The following is a 23,067-nucleotide window of genomic DNA, read 5'->3' as shown; positions in this document are numbered from 1 at the left end:
TCTTGGGTGGTGGGGTCGGATTGTAAATGGCGGAAGTGTCGGAGGATAATGCGTTGTATCCGGAGGTTGGTAGGGTGGTGTGTGAGAACGAGGGGGATCCTCTTGGGGCGGTTGTGGCGGGGGCGGGGTGTGAGGAATGTGTCGCGGGAAATGCGGGAGACGCGGTCAAGGGCGTTCTCAATCACCGTGGGGGGGAAGTTGCGGTCCTTAAAGAACTTGGACATCTGGGATGTGCGGGAGTGGAATGTCTTATCGTGGGAGCAGATGCGGCGGAGGCGGAGGAATTGGGAATAGGGGATGGAGTTTTTGCAGGAGGGTGGGTGGGAGGAGGTGTATTCTAGGTAGCTGTGGGAGTCGGTGGGCTTGAAATGGACATCAGTTACAAGCTGGTTGCCTGAGATGGAGACTGAGAGGTCCAGGAAGGTGAGGGATGTGCTGGAGATGGCCCAGGTGAACTGAAGGTTGGGGTGGAAGGTGTTGGTGAAGTGGATGAACTGTTCGAGCTCCTCTTAACATTCAGGCACTTCAGTTTTATCACAGGCATCTTTCAATTGGATTTCATATTCAGCCAGCAGGAAAGGCTTACAGCATTATCACAGTTGGAATTTTGTGTTGAAAACAACAACAAAATGCTGCAGATCAGGCAGCATTCATGGAGAAAAGGCAAGCTAATGTTTTGAGTCTGGATGACTGCTCGTCAGAGCTGAAGTGAAATGTGGAGGGGGCAGCATTTATGCCATTGTTGGTGGGGGGGGGAGGGGCGGTGGGATGCTGTTGGACTGCTGGGGGAGAAAGGATGTTGATAGTTCAGATTAAGTTATCAGAATGTGAGAATGGCAGCACAATGGTGTATCTAACTGCCAGACTGGAAAGAACAGAAAGTTCAACTGGGAGGAGGGGGTTAGGGGAGGGGTGGAGGGAGAAGGGCAACAGAGAGTAACAAAACAAGCTAAAAAAAAGGAAGGAATGGGTTTAGAATCTGAAGGTGTTGAACTCAGCATTGAGCCCATAAGGTTACAAAGTGAAGTTTTGTGTGATCTGAATTCAATTCTTTTTGATTGAAGGGGGCTATTCATTATTCCAGGAGTTCCATGGTTGGGACCATACATCACAAATTCAGCACTAGAGATCTGGAAGCTTGCCTCTATTCAACAAGTGCTCCCTATGATAGGAGCTCCCTGATGGGAATATGTTGGTGAATTTTACCATTGAGTGTTAATTAGTCAATATTGTCAACAGAAATTCACAGCTTCCACTAAGTTAAGTAAATGCTTTGAAATGGTAATCTTCTATCAAAGGTTGAATAGTTAATTCCTTCTTAAAAACACTGAAATGGTATAATGTTAGACCTTGGATTGTCAGGAAAAAATACTAACCTTTCATGATATTCCTTTGTGTTTTTCTGTTTGCAGGTTTTATACAAACTGTTTAAGACTTTTTGTACCATGTCCTCTGTTGGAGTGTCAGATATTTTAGTGGGAATTTTTAAGTTCTTTCTGGTTGGATTTGGAGGTTTGCTGGTGGGCGTTACTTATGGAATCATTGCAGCTCTCACTACTCGCTTCACGGAGAATATCCGGGTGATCGAACCTCTCTTCGTATTCCTGTACAGCTATTTGTCATATCTGACGGCCGAAATGTTCCAGTTCTCTGGCATTGTGGCGTAAGTACTGTACATCTTCAATGCTTTAATCTCAGGGGTTAACAAGGTAATTTCAAAATCTTCAGCAGAACGTGTAATTTCCTGGCAGCGACATTGGCATGCTGTAAATTTCACTTCACTGCTGGATTTCTGAAACAGAATAGTAATGTGCTGCTGGCTTTCTGAATGATAGTTGTGAGGGAAGCAGATACAGAACCAAAGGAAGAGCCATGACAATATGTGACGAAAACTTCTTGGCCCAACAGGTAGTTTGCTTGAAGGGTTTTAAAGGACGAGAATGTGGTCGAGGCAGGGGGATGTTGGGGAAATTGACAAACTTTAGACAGTCAGACACATATATGTGGACGCAATTGGAAAATAGCCCAGTTGTGTGATCTCGAACAATTGAAATGAAGCTTAACTCTACCTGAAATCCAAATGTAGTTAATGGCATTTAGCATTATTCTTCATTGTCACAGTACAAATAATCAATGTTAATCTGATGAAGTTGCTTTATACATATAAGATTGATATTAATTCTCTCAGTGAGTGCAGGTCCATCCAGGGTAAACTGACTGTTAGAAACTGGACTCCACCAACCTGAATACTCTCAACTTGCCACAATCCTACAATCTCTCTCTGTCTTGCTGTTGGCCTTTCTCACACTCTCTCACTCAGTCTCATACTGAATCACCTGCTACTCACTCACTCGCTTACTCAGTCATTCACCCACCTCTCACTTACTTACTCACCCCACCACTGTCTCACTCACTCAGCCACTCATTCATCTTGAGACCTTTAAAAGCTTTCTTGAATGCATGTTGTAAAAAAAACAGGTTTGTCTTCATCCATTCCTCCTGTGCTCACTGATCTTCCTCTTCAAAGACTGCACAGATTCATTGCTGCTTCAGCTAGCATCCAAAGTCCCAGTGGGAAGAGTTCAAATAAAGTTCGTGAAATGTACCCAGCACTGGTGCTGAACAGAATGTCTGAGCCACATATCTTTCAATATTTTGCTGGCCTACACGTTGCAGCAGAAAAATATGCTCATCTGTAGGTTAACGCAATGTAATATATCCATGTCGATTAATAAATAATGCAACCTTTACCTTTGCTTTTATGGGCTTGTATTATTCACAGCCTGCTTATGATTAATAAGTTTATGGAAGGTTATATGATTTTAGCCAAACTGCTTGTGAAAAGTATGTAATGATGCTTGTATTTTAAAAAGGTTTTGTCCTGGATCTTTTTAAAGAGAGGTTGTAAAGGCAGTGGGGAGAACTATCTACTGAAAATGGCTTCAGTAAATAATTTAGGAGGCCTTTAGGTTCTTTTAAAACAGTTGGAACAATGGAAAGGGATTGGCCAGCTCTTACAGACTGGGCTTTCTTGTTTTTTTTTAGCTGTAGCAGTCAGAAGCCGTTTGGGCTCCAAAGGTTTGGAAGCTTCAGTAAATGATTCCCAGCTGCCACTTTTTCAGAAATTTCCCTTGATATTTTTTCTTCCCCCTGGATTGGAGAACTGCATGTAAGAATCTGTGTGTGAATTTACCTTTTTGCCAAGGGGTGGGTTTATGGGATGTTACTACATTTGGAACATTTAATTAGCATCTACAATGCGTATCTAATCAGTTAAGTTTTCTAATAGTTAAGTTATTCCAAATTCCTCTTTCTTTTGTCTGTATTTCAACTATAGAGTTTAAATAAATTATGTCCTGCTTAAAGTCGAGTAGCCTGACCTGTCAAATCACATCTGGAATGTGTACTCCACATCTAACTTTAAAATAAGAAAAAGTTAGGGCCTAAGCTACCTTCTTAAATCATTTTGAGGGGTTCTGGACTGGTCGATAATAAAAGAAACTGGTGGTGCCCAGGGTGTGCTCTTATGCTGAAATGTTGATTAGTGCACAATGAATGCAAGTACTATATTGGTAAAGGAGTGATGTGCATTGGCAACAGTCACCCAGAAAATCATTAAGTGGCTGATTAATAACTAAATTACTTGCTCAGTCAATTTCAAATAACAATGTCTCCTAACAATGTCTCTGAATGGAACTAAAAAACATTCCTGTGAGGATTTTGCATGCACCTTAAGGCTCTTATTAACTGTTGACTATGACTGATTGACTGTGGTGAATTTGGAAAGGGCCATCTCACATAGACATGAACAGTCTAGGCTACGAGCATCAAGGGTGTGAAGGTAATGGTGGTTTGGGAAATGGAGCAGGAAAGTTGGTATCCAAAGGAAGGATATTATGTTCCTGCTCCATTGTGCTTCCAATGCCAACTCAGTGACTCTGTTCAATCCACCCACTAGCCTGGTGGAGGGCAGCCTCTCAACCTCTGAGATGCTCTGTGACTCCCTTCTGAGCAAGAAGTTCCCATAGTAGGTGCTGAAGCTTACATTGCACTCATCCCATGCAAGCTGCCTTGACTGCATTGACCTGGGTCATTAAGTCTTCTTTGATGCTGGGTTCTATAAACCACTGCTAGAAATGACCAGTCAAGCCAGGCTGGAGAGAATCCAGTTCAGGTTCTGAGCTGAGCCAGGCATAGTGTTGTACCAAGTATGTTGTACCCATAAGCCACCTTGTGATGTTTCATCTGCAATGCCCTCATGAGCCTACAGCTGCACCAGCATAGAAGCAATCCCCCCCAGAAAACTGTTGCCGCCTATGTTCCTTGCAACTGGTATGGCTTTTTCCCATGACTGTCCAGTGCATCCCGTTTGTGAGGAGACCTCTTGACACTGACCCTCAATCTCTTTGGGAACAGGAGCCATGGTCTGGTGCCATGGCTCCCTGTCATTGCTACCCAGGTGACCTCTTGCCACAAATGCCATATCAGCTGGTTCTGTGGCTTCCTTAGCCACTTCACGGTGCCCCACTTCCCAAGGATAGAGGACATTATTTCTCTGTATTACCTCCACCAACACCTTTAGTGCCACTTTGGGAAACCTTTTAGCACAGCCCATGGCCATCCTTCTATATTGGCGTTACTCCAAGCTACACCTTCGGTGGAAATGGGTATGGTGGACTACAGGAAGGTGGTGTCTAATCACTGCTGAGATCTGAAGCTGTACCATCCTGTTGATATCAACATTTGCAGACATTTTTGGGTTATAATCATCATTAACTTGATTGGAAAGAGTATATTAAATCACATTTCAGAACAGACACACCTCATTAGTATGACTAATAAGAGTCTGTTTTCTCTCTTTGGCCAACGCAACACCGCAGAATTTTTTATGGGTGTACTGTTTTAGAATCTATTTTCTTCCTGATGTTCATGGTACTATTATGTACAAAATCCCCTGACTATGAAGGCAAATAATTTGGAACCCTTGAAAACTTTTTGTGTGTTTAAATGACCTAGATCTGACTCAAGATGACACTGAGAATGGAGTTTAGACAACTGATCTGTTTCCTGACAGACATCCCTGACTTTACATGAAAGTAATAAAATGACATTTTAACTTCCAGTAGTGCGAACTCTGTGGAGTTCAATGCCCTGTCAATTGATTTCACTGAACATAGAATGACACTGAATATTGTCATTGTGCTGGGGAAATATTTGAAGTTGTTGCAATAGAAAAGCCCACAATACGAAAAAAGGTTTGAAATGTAACTGCATATTTTAACGTAAATTCTGCTTGATCTCCCTTCTTCCCTCATCTCTCTTTCTCCTCTCTTATTTTTAAGTGCATTTTCCTTCTGAATATTCCACATTTACCCATATTTTGTTTAGGTTAGTTTGTCTTTTCTCATTGACTTTGCTAAACCCCTGTCTACCTGCATCATGTAAGGTCAAAACCAGATTTAATAACTCTTTGTTTTGCCAGTCAGGAGTTATTAGTTTCAAGCTGACCTGTTAGTAAGTATGTTGGGAGGATGAGCAATCCACTTTTATATTGAACTTGCAAAATCAGGAATGTTCAAGAGGATATTAGAGGTAGTTTTGACATAGGAAGACAGTGTAAAATCAGCCACTTTTGACTTCAATGAAAATGAAAATGGAGAGTGACAGATAATGGACTACCTGTTGGTTTGAGTCCATTTCACAATATCTCACATAGTTGTTCCTACTGGGGATGAAAGACAACCAGCTCAGCAATTCGTCTCTTAGCAGACCTCTATAACTTTGGAGAATACGTAGAATCATGGAATCCCTGCGGTGCAGAAGAGGCCATTTTTGCCCATCAAATCTGCACTAACCCTCCATATATTTGATATACAGAAGCTGTTGTGGTTCTGCCACATTTATACATTCATCTTATTCTGTCTAATATTCAACAGTACTAATTTAGAAAGTGACTGAATATTCAGAGATAGAAAAGATTTGTGATCTTTAATTGTTGGACTGCAAACACAGTACAATCTGCTCACAATCCTGAGCCTGGAGCACATTATAAACATAGAGATTAGGAACAACAATTTGAGCTTGAATGTCTTCCACATTAATAACAGGAGATTATCATGACTTCAAATCACGCTGATAGTCATAGCTGTGGAAATGGTGCAGAATGTGATGAAGTTCAGGTTCAAATCGCAACAGGGGCCCTGACAGGGAATAAAAACAATTTAATCTCGTTGCTTTGAATAAATTTCAGCAAAGCATAGCCTTAAGAGTTATAATTAGAATTCTGAACCATATTTCATGGCTTGTCACTTGGAAAATAGTAATCAGCATTTTGCAAGAACAACATAAGTATACAAATGTAAAGTTTCAGTTAGCAATGGTTTGAAGCATTAGTAGCATCTGATTTATTTCAATGTATTACATCCTAAATAGAAGAGATAGTAATACCAGATTTACTGATTCATCTTTCCTAAATTAGCTTCCAGGCTTAATTTGTTTCATGGTTAAACGGCCTGCTGAGACACTGACGGATGCAATTTTGTCCTTCGCTCACTTTACATTCCCTGTCTATTGACAAAAGTATTGATTTGTTGACCATACATTAGAATTGTTTTTGGAAATAGCTTAACCTCATACTGTCCTCACACTATTATATAAAGTAGTGGCTCAGAAGAGGGTAATATGTTTGTTACCTGTGCTCTCTCCCCATTCTACTTATGTGACCCATAGTGCGTGGAGACGAGGAATTCTACTGTGACTTTTGGAGGGAGCAGATGCATCTGTACCAGCTCCATAGCCTCCAGATTTATCCCTGACCAAATGTAACTTTACTCATTGCTATCATGTAATAGACCTTTATGATATACACCCTACTGCGATGAATCCTCTTGAATTAATCTCCAATAGACCCAAGGAAAAGCAAAGACAAAGAAGGAATGGTAGCAGGGAGCTTTATCAAGCAACCCTAAGCCAATGCCACACCCTTGGAGAGGTAACAGATACCACAAGGAAGTCTGGCTAAAGACATTTGAAATGAAAACATGCTAACTTTCTATTCATTCTAAGGTTGTGGGTATCGTGAGCAAGGTCATCACTTTTTTGTTCATCATTGGTACTTGAGAAGGCGGTCACGGATCCTTTTCTTAGTAGATAAAATTTGTAGCTCGCTTGGCTACTTCATGGATAGGTATGTTTCGAACACATTAGTTGTGGCACTGGCGTCTCAAGCAAGCCAGGCTGGGACTGGGTACACATCACAAGTTTCATTCTGCGAAGAATATTGATAAACCAGTTAGATCTTTAGGATAGCCTGGTGATTTATTGTTTCAACTGGAAATAAACTTCTCAAGCTGATGCAATTCACATTCTTCAGATTATTAGACCAGGGTTATCAGACTAGTAACAAAATCACAATGCAATTATAAACATTAACTTATTGCTCATGTCTTTTCCTGTCTTAAATCTGGATTGCTAAGTAGACTATTTTGATTGGACAGGAGCCTCAAAAACATACAAATTAGGAGCAGGAGTAGGCCAATCAGCTTCTCGAGTCTGCTCTGTCACTTAGTAAGATCATGGATGATCTGACTGCAATCTCATATCTGCCTACTGCTAATTGTCTTCCACTCCTTTACTTAACAAGAATCTATCTATCTCTCCCTTAACAATATTCAAGGACTTGACTTCCACCATCTTGTCAGGAAGGCAGGGTCCCAAAACGCACAATCCTCTGGTAAAGAGATATTTGTCTAATTGCTGTCTTAAATTGATGACACCTGACTTTTAAACAGCCACCCTTAGATCTAGATTTTTGCATAATATGAAACTTCCTTTCCACATTTACCATGTCTAGACCCTTTAGGGTATTATATGTTTCAATTAAATACCCTCTTCCTCTTTTATTCTGGAGCAGATACAAGCCGACCAATCAAACCCTTCCTGAAAAGAAAACCCACTAATTCCACGTCGTAGTCCAGGATACCTTTTCTGAACTTCTGCCAACACACACATCTTCCTGACATAAGGTGACCAGTATTGTACACAGCACTCCAAATGCAGTTACGATGGTACTATATATAACTGAAGGATAACCTCCCTACTTTTGTATTCAGTTCCCCTTCATATAAATGATAATATTCTACCAGCTTTCCTAATTACCTGTTGTATCTCCATACAAATCTTCTGTGATTCATGCACCAAGACATCCAGATCCCTCTGCATCTCAGAACACTGCAATCTCTCACAATGTAGATAATATGCTCTTTTTTTATTCTGTCTGCCAAAATGAACAATTTTACTATCTCCCAAATTATTACTCCATTTGTCAGATGTTTGCTCACTTACTTAATCTATCAATCTCTTTTTGTGACCTTACATGTTCTCTTCACAATTTACTTTGCTACTTTTGATTTAAACTTATGCAGCTAACCTCTGTTTAGGACACCTCAGGTATTCCTTAAAAACAACATACTGAATTGTGCTCCTGAGATGCTGCTTGGCCTGCTGTGCTCATCCAGCCTCACATTTTATTATCTTGGAATTAAAATCAGTTCTTGTTATGAAAATGTTGTATTAAGGGTTGGTTGTGTTCTTCCCTATCAGCCCCCCCCAGGCCTTTCAGTGAGTAAGGACTGAGAGGGACACCAAGCAAGGCAGAGAGCTGCAAGGAGCAAATGAGAGGAAGTGGAAGGATGAAGAAAGGAAAAGGGAACAGGAAAATTGGAAAAGGAGTGGGAGAACGACAGTCAAGGAAGGAAACCGTGAGCAGGGAGGAGGGAGAGTGAGTGAGAGAGTCAGGAGATGGGTGGTGAGGGGGAGACTGGGGGAAATGGCAGAATGACAGTTTATTTTGACAAAACTGAACTAAACAAAAATGGAGACAGTGCAATTCATTCCCTAACTTATAAATTGCACTGAAATAAAACGCATTTAGTAGAGTACATTTTAGAAGGGGGCTGCCTGTACTGTTCGAACTCCTGTAACTTAGATTGCGCCCTGCAACTCTTTCTCTGTTTCATTGAGTGAAGTGTCAGACAAGAAGTGGGAGCCCACTAAGGGAATTAAAAAAACTGATTTTGGAATAAATAATGCTGTTCTGGATCTGACAAAAATATTTTGAACTGCTGCTTGCCTATCAATCTAATTCCCTCAATGAAAGTGTTTTATGGGCTCTGTTTCAACATTAGCTTGGAGAAAAAACAATTCCATTGACACTGCCTTCAGATTTAAATAAATTATTAGTTTGCATTCTTACTTTGTCTTCAATGTTTCTGGCTGTCAAACCATTACGAATTTGAATTAAAGCCGACATTTCACAGTTAGAGGTGCCACAAACTACTTTTGGTTCAAAATATTGCTTTGATTGGACATGAATATTGGAAGTAGTAATACAAAATTGTTGGACAGGCAGTGCACTGGATATCATAAAGACAACTGTGTTACATGAACAATTCAATGCAGTGCATAACACAAAACCCTCAGAGCTGGGCAGCACGGTGGCTCAGTGGTTAGCACTGCAGTCTCACAGCGCCGGGACCCGGGCTCAATTCCAGCCTCAGGTAACTGTCTCTGTGGAGTTTGCACATTCTCCCTGCGTGGGTTTTCTCTGGGTGCTCTCGCTTCCTCCCACAGTCCAAAGATGTGCAGGCTAGGTGGATCGGCCATGCGGAATTGCCTGGGGTGTGAGGGCTATAGGGGGCTGGGTCTGGGTGGGATGCTCCAAGGGCGGTGTGGACTTGTTGGGCCAAAAGGCCTGTTTCCACACTGTAGGGAATCTAATATAAATATGAAATATTGACCAAGGTTCTAGAATCTAGATGCATTCATCCTGGGTTAGTCTGAACTAAATGATATTGAATTCGTATGGTAGTATTTTCGAGGTAGATTCATCCCAGTCCCACCCCAACTCAGTGTAAATGGTTCATACGTGGGGATGGGGAGGGTGTATTTTTAAGATGACAAGGGAAGCCTATGCAGCATTCCAGATGATCCCACACAAGTGTCATCATTTTAACTGAGAGCGTATAGGGGATCATCACCTTACCTTGTCGCCCAGGGGGTCTACTTTACATCCCAAGGTTTCAACCAGATAACATGATCACCACCGTAATGGCATTGGAAAACCTAGATTCAAGGGCCCTGTATGGGGCTTACGTTGACAGTCAATCCGCAGCATGAATTCAGGAATGACCAGCAGGGGCTGGTTTAGAAATGTTACTCTCCTGTGTAGTCTCTGTGGGTCTGGAGGAGCAGGTGTCCTCACCTGTGAATGGAGCAGTTGAATAGGCCCAGACATGACTCTGGTTCTACATCTTAGCATCAGGTACCAGCTTCCCATGTCTCCAGAATTAAGTCTATGACAGGCATTGTTCCAGAGTTTTGGGAGCCATCATAATTTTGTTGTCTCGTTTGGGTAGTCTAGCCAGGAAAGATTAATGAGTCTTCAATTGGCTTGATCAGTAGTTGGTTTCCTACATGTTTTAAAACTTCATACAGTTCTTTAACATGGCTAATTCTGTTCAAGCTATAATGCTTCACCTTCCCTCCTTCTCTCATGTGTTCTCTCACAAAATGACAGTGGAAGGCATTGCTTGCATTGTTCCAGAAATTAACTCTTTCAAGTCCTCATGCAATAAATCTCTTTTTTTCCAACCGACACTGTGGTGTACCAAAAAAATCATAGCTAGTGTCATTCCTTTCAGATGAATAAATGGCCAGCTTTATTTGAAATGGATCGAGGAGTTAGGTGTCTAGGATCTCACAATGGATGTTACAACCATGCCTTCAGTTCCGTAAGTTTTTTGTCTGGAATAGCATCAAAACTGCAATACCACTGAGAGAGAAAACATTCCCATCATTTTAGTTCAACCAACAGTGGAAACGCTGACCCTGGATTATCACTGATACTGGAATAATATCAACGCTGCGTTAACATTGACATTGAATCAGCACTGACACTGGATTGAGACTGACATTGGATTGATACTAATGTTGGGATAATACTAATATGGGAATAACATAAACATTAGGATAATAGCAACACTGGATTGTCACAAACACTGAAATGGCACTGACACTGGGCTAACACTGACGTGAGGTTAACACCAAAACTGGAATAACACAGATGCTGTGAGAACACTGACACTGCGATCCAACTGCCATTACAATAATATCAACACTATGTGAACACTGACTTTGTGGTAATGTTGGGATTTCAACAATACATAATTTGCAATAAAGCCGTTGGTGAAAACACTAATACTGTGGATACACCTCACTGTGATAACAACAATGCTGTGAAAATACTGACATTGTCATAACAGTGGCATAGGAACAAGACTGACATTGGAATAACAGTCATAACAGTGCCATTGTGAAAGAACCAACACTTCAATAAAACTAACACTATAAGGATGTCAACACTATAGGAGGATCAACACTGTCGTAATGGTGGAATTCAACAATGCACAACCTGCAAAATAGCTGACAGTATGCTCACTGGAACTGCAATATCATCAACACTGTACCAATACCAACACTGCGACAACATTGGCAGTGCGATAATTTGACATCATTAAAACTAATGGAACAATCTTAACACGTCTTTAATTTATCTCCTTTCAACATTTTCCGAGTAACAGCAACATTAACATTCAAAAGGCTAATGCCTTAACTACTAAACTTGGAGAGGAATTTCAGACAAAAATTGCATCGCCAACTGTCGAATCAGTCTTATCTTTCTAAAATGAATGTGTACCCTCAAGTTGTTACAGGTTTCCAATAAATTTTGGCATCAGGTAGTCCCAAATTTGCTGAAGAACTGGTATTCTTATGCCACCCAAATTCAAGCAGTTTCATTTTGTGAAGAAAATTGCTTGAGTGTTTTGAGCATGGCTCGATTTTAGAGTCAGATCACAACATGGCACCAGACTGGGGAGACTAATGGCTGCCTGAAATAGATCACTTTGCTTCCCATTCCACTAAGAACAAGTTGCACTTTTTAATGAAAAATGGTGATTGAAAAGAGTTGAAATAACTTTGTACTGATGGCCAACTGATGGCAATATATACTGAAAGACTTCCTTAGATGCATGGGAGCAAGAAGCCCTCAAGCCCCTCACTGCCCTGACTTTGAAATATATCACTGCACCTGCCATGATGCTAAGTCAAGATTATGGATTCCCTATGTGACAACATTGTGCGTGTATTTACACCAAATGGATTGCAGCAGTTTAAAAAGGCAGTTCGCACTACCAAACATATTAAGGAGCAAATGAAAAACTGAAAGATCTGCGGATGCTGTAAATCAGAAACAAAAACAGAAATTGCTGGAAAAGCTCAGCAGGTGTAGAGAGAAGTTAGAGTTAACGTTTCAAGTTTGGTGACCCTGAGAACATATGAATAAACAAAATGGGTATGTGGAGTCAGATTTCAGATGAGCCATGGTCTTGTTAAATGGCAGTAAAAGCTGAGTATGCTATTTCCATTGTTATGCACCTACTTTTGCAAGAAGTTCTGTTTGATAAGTATTATGCAGATACTAAAAAAGGTTTTGTGGGATAGCTATTTGAAACTCATTACAACCCAAGCATTCATTTGTGTCAATTGTGCTGGTAATGGAAAGTCATAGCTATTCCTTACTTGTTTCAACTAATGTCTCTTGCAGAATTATTGCCTGCTCCATGAGTATGAAACGTTATGTGGAGGCTAATATCTCTCAGAAGTCTCACACTACAATCAAATACTTCATGAAGATGTGGAGCAGTGTGAGTGAGACCCTCATCTTTATTTTCCTCGGTGTTTCCACTATTGGGGACAATCACGAATGGAGTTGGCCCTATGTATGTTTCACAATGATATTTTGCCTTGTCTGGAGAGCAGTTGGTAATTAGAATTTATTTTCTCTCTCTCTTCTCTTGCTTACCATTCCCTGCCAACACACACCCCGCCCGCAATTTTCACACCCACACACATCCAATAATATTCCCCAACAAAGAATGGTGCACAGGTGGCTTGGCAATGAATCTAAGACTCAGCAATGGTACCTTTAAGAGGTATGAGAGATTAAGTAGCCAATTTTAATTGGGCATCTTCCCAGAAGTTCGCATCACATGACTTACAATCACAGCTATCCAAATACTTAAAGAGTTTTTTCCTTTCCTACGTCCAAGAGTTTTATAGTGATTGTGACAGTGGTCATTCAAGATGAAATTGAACAAGTATATATATCCTAATGTCTCAGTGTTACTTCACGAACAAGTGTCTAAGAGATTTATCTCTGAGTAGTATTGGAGAGAAGAAAGCCATTAATTTTACTGCCGTCTGTATGTGCAACAATTACAGTAAATCCTATGTACCCACAAGATCACAAATCACAAACTTGCCTTTGTCCACACCAAAAGATACTAAGAAAAAAATCAACATGCATGGGCAAAAATGGCATAACTGTGATTTTTTGAACCTATTATTAAATGCACTGAGCACTTGCGAATTCATCATTCGCAGAGATTCTGTGGTATAGAACCCCTGCGTGTACAGTGGAATGCCTGTAATTCCTACGCCTGGTGCCTCACCTCTTGTGGCATTGCCCAGATTGGAAGTTTACCATACAGTAATCCTGGGACTGGACCCAACCCACTGGTTTGTAGCATCTAAGGTTCCGATAATATACTACCTCACTGAGAGCTGAATCAAGCCAGTATATTGCATGAGTTTATAGTCTAGATATTGTGATTCTAAATTATCTGGAATCATCTAACCTTTGTCTTTTTCAGCACATAAAATATATTTATATATTTTAGCCACACTTTGTGAAAAAAGCTAGAAGGTATAGCATTCGAGAAAATCAATCTCTGCTGAAGAAAGTACAGTCTACGTCACAAGATAAACTTGTGAAGAATTCTTGGGAAATTGTAATGGTTTTCTGGCGGATCAAAGGGACTCTATCTCCAATGACAAGCAGCAGTTTGCAAAGAGTGTAGAGTCTCACAAAGTGTTAATACCATAATTTGAGTCGTGAAGGGAAATGTCTGAAGCAAACCTGGTCTCCTATTGTGCATACAATTATAATTATTGTAGCATGACATTCAGGCAGAGTTTAGAATGTCTTGTTTGTTAGATATAGCTTCCTGTCAGTTGTAATTCTTTTCCAAATGTCAAATTTAATTGAAAAAGCACATTAAGAAATTGCTAAGAAACAGATAATGAGTGTGTTCAAGCGAATTCACTATTTCAGTGACTAATAAAGTCAACCGAATTTCATTTTCTCAATTTTATTAACCTTGGATTTCCGAGTTGCAAGGACTGCAACAAGTATCTTGTAACAAATTTTCTCTTTTTTGTTTTCAGGTGTCATTTGTCTGACGTTTATTGTGAATAAGTTCCGCGTGAATGTTGTGACGAGAAAGGATCAGTTCATCATAGCTTATGGTGGATTGCGAGGGGCAATCTGTTTCTCCCTTGTTTTCTTACTTCCAGATTTCCCTCAGAAGAAACTGTTTACCACAGCTACTATTGTGGTCATCTTTTTTACAGTCTTTGTTCAGGTAAGCAGGGATTTATTTACTTATGGCGTGCTATTAATTATATGTTTTACTTGCTGTCTTGACTTTAGAAATATTTCTGATCCCTTCCGTTGCAATGCCACATAGATAACAGCCAAAGCACCGTGGAAACATGGATGTTATTACTGATGACTGATGCTGCGTATCGTCTGCAAAAAGATATCTCACTTTCATTGCCCATTCAACCAGTTCGGTCCTCTAATCCATGTGCACAAGCCCATCAGTTCATGCACTGCCCAGTGCTCTGGGAATATGGATTCAAATCCCATCGTTGCTGCTGGCAGAGATAATGGGAACTGCAGATGCTGGAGATTCCAAGATAATAAAATGTGAGGCTGGATGAACACAGCAGGCCAAGCAGCATCTCAGGAGCACAAAAGCTGACGTTTCGGGCCTAGACCCTTCATCAGAGAGGGGGATGGGGGGAGGGAACTGGAATAAATAGGGAGAGAGGGGGAGGCGGACCGAAGATGGAGAGTAAAGAAGATAGGTGGAGAGAGTGTAGGTGGGGAGGTAGGGAGGGGATAGGTCAGTCCAGGGAAGACGGACAGGTCAAGGAGGTGAGATGAGGTTAGTAGGTAGCTGGGGGTGCGGCTTGGGGTGGGAGGAAGGGATGGGTGAGAGGAAGAACCGGTTAGGGAGGCAGAGACAGGTTGGACTGGTTTGATTTTTTCTTATATGTGTGTTTTTCCTCAAAGTGAGTTTGTCTTTATGGATGCCATGTATTGCTAGTATACAATATTGTGTTTCTGCCTGGCAGTGAATCTGATATGGGGTTACAAGGTGCTCGCATCATACAAAATTGTTGGCTTGCCATAGTGTCTGCTTCATAACTTGTCATGTGTTTTACTGTGTAAAAATGCTGGCCTTGGCAGCCAGATCCACATCCTATGAGAGCAAAGGAAATAAAAAAAGGTAAAGAATGTTGTACAATTACAGTATTTCTATGTTTAGGAAGAGAAATGTAAAATGCCAGCACTATAGCATGCACTTAGATCTTTGTGGTTAAAATTTCCACTTCAGTGTTCTCCCTGGAAGTCTATTGAAAGTATTGTATATTCTTTGCATTCCCTTCTTGACATCGGTTTGCATGTTCTCTCCTTGTCTGCATAGGTTTCCTCCAGGTGCTCCAGGTTCCCCTTACCATCTGAAGATGTGCAGGATAGGTGAATTGGCCATGATAAATTGCCCATAGTGTCCAGAGATGTGCAGGATAGCTGGGTTAGCCATGTTTTATGCAGGGTTATGAGATTAGAGTTGGGGTCTGGGTCTGGTTGGAAGAGGGTTGGTGTGGATTTAATGGGCTGAACGGCCTGCTTCCACAATGTAGGGGCTGTTGGGGCAGCACAGTGGCTCAGTGGTTAGTACTACTGGCTCACACACCAGGCCCCCAGGCTCAATTCCACCCTTTAGCAACTGTCTGTGTGAAGTTTGCAAATTCTCCCTGTGCCTGCTCCAGTTTCCTCCCACAGTCCAAAGATGTGCAGGTTAGCTGGTTGGGTCATTCTAAATCACCCATAATATGCAGGCTATCTGGGTTAGCCATGGGAAATACAGGGATAAGGTGGGGGAGCAGATCTGGTTGGGCAGCTGTTCAGCGCATTGGTGTGGACTTGATGGGGCTGAATGGCCTACTTCCACACTGTAGGGATTCTATGATTGCCCCTAACTTATTTATCATTGAATTGAACATTCAGTGGCTGTGTTTTCTTTGAATAATTCATATATCTCTTTTCTATGTTCTTTCATTTTTTTTATATACTGTTTCTCCCGCAGTTGCCTCTTAGTTGGAGAGCTAAGACAGATCTAGGTCACTGTCGAAGGAACAAAATAATTTATACTTTGAGTGCACCTTATCAAGTTCCCTGGATGAGCTGTCAAAATTGTTGCTGCAGCACAAGTGGATTGCCTTTGAGATACTGTCTCAGAATTAGAACAGGAATTAGAAAAGGCCAGGGAATGAGACTGTAGAGAATGTGGGCAGATAAGGTGGGCTTTATAACATCACCTTGTGCTCTTCCAATATTTAGAGTTAGCAACAAAAACAGAACTCGCTGAAAAAGCTCAGCAACGTCCATTTCTGTTTCTGGCTTACAGCATCACAGTTCTTGTGGCTTTTATTTAGAGTTTGCATGCTGGTCTGGTTTTCCCTTACAGGATAACAGTAACTCATTTTCATACTACTGAGATTCAGCCTATTGAGATTCAGTCTTCTTCTTTGGGTTCTAACTGCTTCAATTGACTTGACTTCAACTGTCTAGTTTGGTGACGCTTTGGATTAGGTAAATTTCTAATTTACTGACTAAAATCGAACAAAATCGTGGGATACTGCACTCATTCTTTCCTACTACCTCAGCATCACTTTTCTTGCGAGTACCTGCTGTATCCATTCTTTCATAGTCCTTTTCTTACTGATTTCTGTTTATGGTCAAATACAATGAGGACTGAGTAGGTGCCACTGGATAGGAGTAGAATCATGTATCTATTCTGCTCACATGCAATCCTCTAATGTCCCACTTCAATCCAGCATTGACCAGTGTGTATTGATGGGGCAGATTCAAGGCGCAGAATACATTGGGAGGTTTGAATAGTTGGAGGCAGTGCTAGTTTGATTAAAAGGGGTGTCTGGAGAAGAAGAACAAGTCGGCAGTGAATAGTAATTCCAGTGAAAGGCGACTGTCGGCATAGTGGCTTCCAGGATCCTGTTAGCACCATTTCTCCTGTTTGACTGTGCAACACTACAGGCTGATGGCAGCAGATCAGAAACCACAGCAGTTAAAGAGACACTACCTCAATTTTCATTCATCACCAGTAACACAGGAGCACGCAAGAACATTCCCATGGTTAATCTGCATATCGTCCAGGGTGTCAGCAGAGAGAAAGAGGTTTTTCTTCCACATGATAGCAAGAGAAGATCTCTCCCCCTGATGAAGAAATCCTGGAGGGAGGTGCAAGTAATGGTCACTTCCTAAGGGGGCATGCATAAGGCAAGCTGACAATGCCAGCAATCAATAGCCTTCAGTTCTCCGCAGGAATAAACAAAGAAGGTTACTTGCAGTACACAGAGAGTCTGAAGATGATGAAGCTCAGTGATGTGGATGTGTAGTCCTTAAATGTCCAGAATGCTAAGTGAAGGAGTCTTGACGTTCTAAAGATCTCTGGACGGCTGAAGTGTGATGCCAAGAAGGCCACCTACAAGAGCATACGCCTGTGGTGTGCAGAAGGCAGGAACAGAAATAATGGGCACCTCTCTGAAAAGCTGCTTCATCCCGATATGGGACTCATTAAATCCCATTGTCTTCTCAGGAGACAAGGCCAAATGCAATGCCTGTGCAAGGTCTATGGTACGTGATGGAACACTGAACCTGGCAGCATGGGTGAAGATGGAGGAAGACCTCCTGTGTCTGACCGGGCAGCTGAGTCCCAGAGGAGAGGACTGATGGTGCCTGATCGTGAGTTTCTGCCATGAATGGGGCCAGGACTGAGGCTGGGATGGAGGAATGGGTTGTGTATTGGTGTGTGTATGTGTGTCAACATGTGTGGAGTTCACCACATCCAAGTTGTGTGACATGCCTGTGAGCAAGATAAAGTTACTTTTCCTCTTTGTCCCTCCTCGCTGTTCACATTCACTCACTTATCTTGTTCCTTCAGAGGTACTTGACATCTCATGCAGACACCATGCCGAGGGTCCAGCGTTAACCTCTGAGGAAGAAAATTTAGAAGATGCTTCTTTCCATCCTTATTCTACTCCACCCGGCACCAGCCCAAATCCTGTCACCACGTTGGATTTGCATTCACTAGTCAAAGCAATTGTAGCTACTGGTTTGATCTGGCAGATCACTGCCATTCAGTCCTCTGACCTCTAGGAGCAGAACAGGAAGATGCTGAGCACTAGACAGGAGCGTCTGGAGCTCTCTATGAGACGGTAAATGTTGGATACTTGAGGAGGATGCATGAGACCAGGCCGACATTTCAGAAGGTATTCACCCACCACACCCCATAATAAAAGTGGAGGAGGCACTGAGAGATTGTCAGCTCTCCTGGAGACCCTGAACCAGGCACAACTGAGCTTTCTGGGCATCAGCAAGCCCACGCTCTGACAATGAGCTCTGATTGGAGTTCGAGTGTGAGAGATGGACACCACACTTGGTGTCACCTTGTGCATCTCCAGCAAGGAGCGAAGACTATTTTGACTTCACGCTGGAGGATAAGTAGCAGCTGACTACCTCTGGAGCATCCCCTCAGGGAATTTCCGACAGTGCCAGCAGCCCTTACTCTCCTGATCCAGTGACATCAGAGCCTCTGGGTCTACTGGTGGCAGAGGAGCCTGCTGCCACCAGGCAGTATTGCTTCTTAATGGCAGGATACATGGCACCTCAGGTGATCAGAGGGCATTTGCCAAGGTCAGCAGGCCAATGGGCCATGAGGATTAACAGCCAAGATCCAGTTTGGCTACAGCACCCATAAACAAATGAAAATTATTGGGAAAAGTCAGGCCTTCAGGGATATTTGCTGAGTATGCTAAGGTGAGTGTCCCTGACTAAATTCTTGACAGTTTCAGTGGTGTTTTGGATATTTATGAATTGGGATCGACCTAAAATTGATGCACTTACAATGCCATTCCACCTGCAAATGAAAATCAAAGACACTTCTAAGACAGATTTGCTCTCAAGAATGTACCTCCTTGGCATTGGACAGATGTGCCTCCACATTGCAGTTTGAGAGAGGACAATAATGAAAAGTCCATGCCTCGTGATCATAGTCATGACCTCCATCATTTCCTGAGCATCTGGACTGTGCTCATTCACATGGGTTTCCATGGCCCTGATCAACCTCATGTTCCTCCTCATCACCTGAGGATGCAGGGTGACTGTTAGATAACCTGGGACATATTGCAAGGTGCCAACAGACTTCCCATGACACTGAAATTTAATTGTGGGAAGGTTTACAGGCCTCTCTATGGCTGGCCTGGTGAAGGCTTGCCTCATGTTGAACCTCTTCTGCCTGAGAACCTGGATGTCAAGTACATGTCATAAGCGGCCTCCTTAATGATGAGCTATTGACTACTCTTCATGAGCCACCTAGTTGAGCAAGGGGCGAAAACAGTCAAGTATTTGAAGATGTAGACATCATGGATACCTCCAGGATATCAGGCAAACTGTCACACTGGACAATTTGGACCTTCTCAGAGTGAAAATGTAGGCTGCCTGATGGACATGTGCAATCAATGGACCCTTTTTTTTATTTACTCATGGTGAGTAGGCGAGTAGGCCAGCATTTATTGCCTATCCCTAACTGCCTAGAGGACAGTTAACAGTCAAACAGATTACTATGGGTGTCGAGTCACATGCAGGCCAGAATGCATAAAGAGGGCAGATTTCCTTCCCAATAGAACGTTAGTGAACCAGGTATGATTTTGCATCAATTGACAGAGGTTTTATTGAGACAATCAGGCCAGCTTTTAAAAAAAAAGTTAAAGTTTGAAATGTTTACTAAATTACACCCTCTGTCGTGGTGAGATTTGAACACAAGCCCTGAGAATATTAGTCTGAGGTATTGGGTTCTTCTTTGGTGACATTCCCACTGTCATTCCTTGTATTTTGGCAAAGCCTGAAGTAAGTACAAAGCCTCTCCCTCTGTCAGCCTTGCCTTCCTCTTCATGGGGGAACTGGATGAAGGTTTCTGCTCTCCTGAGCAATATAACCCCCTCAACCTTAACACGGAGATGGGCTGAAGATTTGGAGATGCTACGGTGATACCCTGCAAAGATACTGGGCACAGAAGTAGAGCACCATGGCCATCTTTGGTACAGCAGACATTGGATAACCACCACCACGCACCCCCACACCCCCTCCCAGTAGTTGGAACTGAACTGCACAGTAATCGTGTTGGAGTGATGGAGCCATTTGTGACACAGGTCTTTGCATATTTGAAGGTAATTGACAGATTCACTGCACAACCTTCCTTCAGTATCATGCCAGTTTCCCCTTGGGTTGACTTGGCAATTCTCCCTTTGCTCCCCTGGGCCTTCGACATCACCATAACATATTGCGAGCTGTTTGGTTTCGGCCAGCTTGCTTCTCCTTCCCCATTCCTCACCAGAATGGACTATACCCATGATAAATTTGGCTTCTGTTGCCGTCTCCTTCCCCACAATCATCCCTCCTTGGCTCAGGCCGCCAGGTTCCAAGGAGTGTCACAGAGATATTCCAAGTCAACATCACTGATTCCCCCCTGCAAATCCAGCCAGACAGTCCTACTCCACAGCTAGCTACTCTTGGGATTACTTCAACCCACCTTGGGTCTAGGTCACCCTACTGTGATTCTCACCTATCACTGCAGATTGAGTGACCACTGAAAAAACATACAGGCTGTAAGTTAGTGAACTGGCAATTTAACTGTTTCATCTTCTGTGTGAATTGATCTTAAATGGAAGGTTTGTCTTCTAGTCCATTTACCTTCAAGAAATCTCAGTATCAGATGTAATAAGGAGCCTGATCTAATGTCATCACACCCGTCTAAGCTTGGTTAAGGAGCTCAGGTCTCAATTGCAAAGTTTAGCCCTTGGAAGCAGATTTTCATGTAACACTTTAGCAAACATCAATTTGGACAGCTTTGCTACAATTCGCGAGTGAACGTCAAGTCTTTCACATCTTATGGCTAGAGTTGTGTTTTACTATCATATTAATGAACATTATCTTTTTTTAAAAAAAGTCTTCTATTTTTCAACACAGCATGAAGTTTTATTACCATTCTACAATTGATGTAAGTATCTCATACTCTGTTTTACATGGGGTATTTGCAATTTCCATGAGATGCTATGATTGGATTGAGAAGCAAGGCTAACTTTTATGTAAACACCTTTCTGAATGTCCCACAGCTAGTGAAATTTTACAGTATTTTATAGTAGGGAATGTGACTCATTACACACCAGGGTCCTGCAAATAACAACATATTAAACACCAGATCCTTTGTCCAGTGTTGTTGGCTAAGGGTATACGGAAGACGATTTTGTTCCTCTTGAAATATCACCACATAATCTTTTATACGTATCTGAGCAAGTAGACATGGCCTTGGGTTCAAAATCCCACCCAAATGGCAGCACCTTTAACCATGCACCATTGCTTCAGTATGACACAGGAACATTAGCCCCAACTTTGTCTAAATTATCCGGACTGAGCCTTGAACCCACAGCCTCCTGATATGAAGCTGAAAGTGATAATGAGTGATTCACAACAATCACAGAACCATGCAGTTTTGAAGAGACTCTTTCATCCATTAAATCTGTGGTAACAAAAGCTGCTCTGAATCTGCTCTAGTCCCACTTTTCCACACTAAACTCATAGTTGAGAATGTTAGGGAAGCTCAAGTGCTCATCCATGTACTTTTTTAAAGGTTGTGAAGTTTCCTGCCTGATCTACCTTCCCAGGCATTGCATTCCAGACGACTTTCTGGATGGATTTGGTTTTCCTCAAATCCCCTCTTACCCTCCTGCCTTTCACTTGAAAGTTATGGCCCATTGACCCTTAGGGAAACACCCATCCTGTCCATGCCCCTATGTTATACACCTCAATCACATCCCCTCCCAGCCTTCTCTACTCCAAAGAAAATAATCCAAGCTTATCCAGCCTCTACTCATTGCTGAAATGCTCCATCCCAGGCAACATCCTGGTGAATCTCCTCTACACTCCCTCCAGGACAATCACATCCTTCCAATAGTGTGAAGAACAGAACTGCACACAGTGTTCCAGCTGTTGCTTAAACAAGTTCTGAACATCTTCAGCATGACCTCCCTGCTCTGATAATCTGTACCATGTCTGATGAAGGCAAGCATCCTTGAGACTTCTTAACTACTACATTAACCTGCCCTGCCCACCTTCAGGGATCTGTGGGAAAGCAGCTCAAGATCCCTCTGTTCCTCTGAGCTTCCCATGGACAGGGTAGATAGACAACAACTGTTTCCCTAAGGGCCAATAACAATGGGCCATTCTTTGAGTACTCCCTTGTCTTGTTCCTTCTCGCAAAGTGCATCACTTCACATTTATCGGGTTAAATTCCATCTGCCACTGATCTGTGCATTTGACCAACTCATCTACATCCTCCTGTATCCTAAGATCTTGGTCCTCACTTTCAGCTAATCTTTGTATCCTCTGCAAACATGCTTGTCATACCCTCCCAACCGTCACATTAACTTACTTTAGCTCAATGTACAAATGCCACAGAAATGTTAATTGATTAACTTTAAGTTGATAGACATCTCCATTATGATAGATGACAGAGTAAAGTCAAATAATCATGTTACTGACTCAATGACTCACATTAGAGTTGAAATGCTAATATATCCCTCTCCATTCCCTGTGATCCTATTGATCATGAAGCTAATTTTATACTGTGTATTTCATAGCATGATATTCCTTTGTACACCTTCTGTTGTGTGCATCAATAATAATTCTTCTAAATTGTTCAACAGTTCAACTTGCTGAGCTTTTAGAATATTGGAAATCAA

The 23,067-nt window shown here is 42.0% G+C and overlaps 1 protein-coding gene across 2 annotated transcripts in view; it reads left to right on the top strand.

The window, feature by feature from the left end:
- LOC125459043 (sodium/hydrogen exchanger 2-like) overlaps positions 1-23,067 on the top strand; it is a 140,953-nt gene that overhangs the window by 48,552 nt on the left and 69,334 nt on the right. For both annotated transcript variants that reach the window (XM_048544959.2, XM_048544960.2), the window contains exons 3-5: positions 1,413-1,663; positions 12,665-12,882; positions 14,347-14,543. In XM_048544959.2, the coding sequence (XP_048400916.1) occupies positions 1,413-1,663; positions 12,665-12,882; positions 14,347-14,543 (666 nt within the window). The remainder of the gene's footprint in view (positions 1-1,412; positions 1,664-12,664; positions 12,883-14,346; positions 14,544-23,067) is intronic.

This window comes from Stegostoma tigrinum, chromosome 15, assembly GCF_030684315.1.
Source record: "Stegostoma tigrinum isolate sSteTig4 chromosome 15, sSteTig4.hap1, whole genome shotgun sequence".
In the NCBI taxonomy this organism is placed as follows: domain Eukaryota; kingdom Metazoa; phylum Chordata; class Chondrichthyes; order Orectolobiformes; family Stegostomatidae; genus Stegostoma; species Stegostoma tigrinum.
The sequence above is the reverse complement of the archived record's forward strand: the minus strand, read 5'-3'. Positions and strand labels throughout refer to the sequence as shown.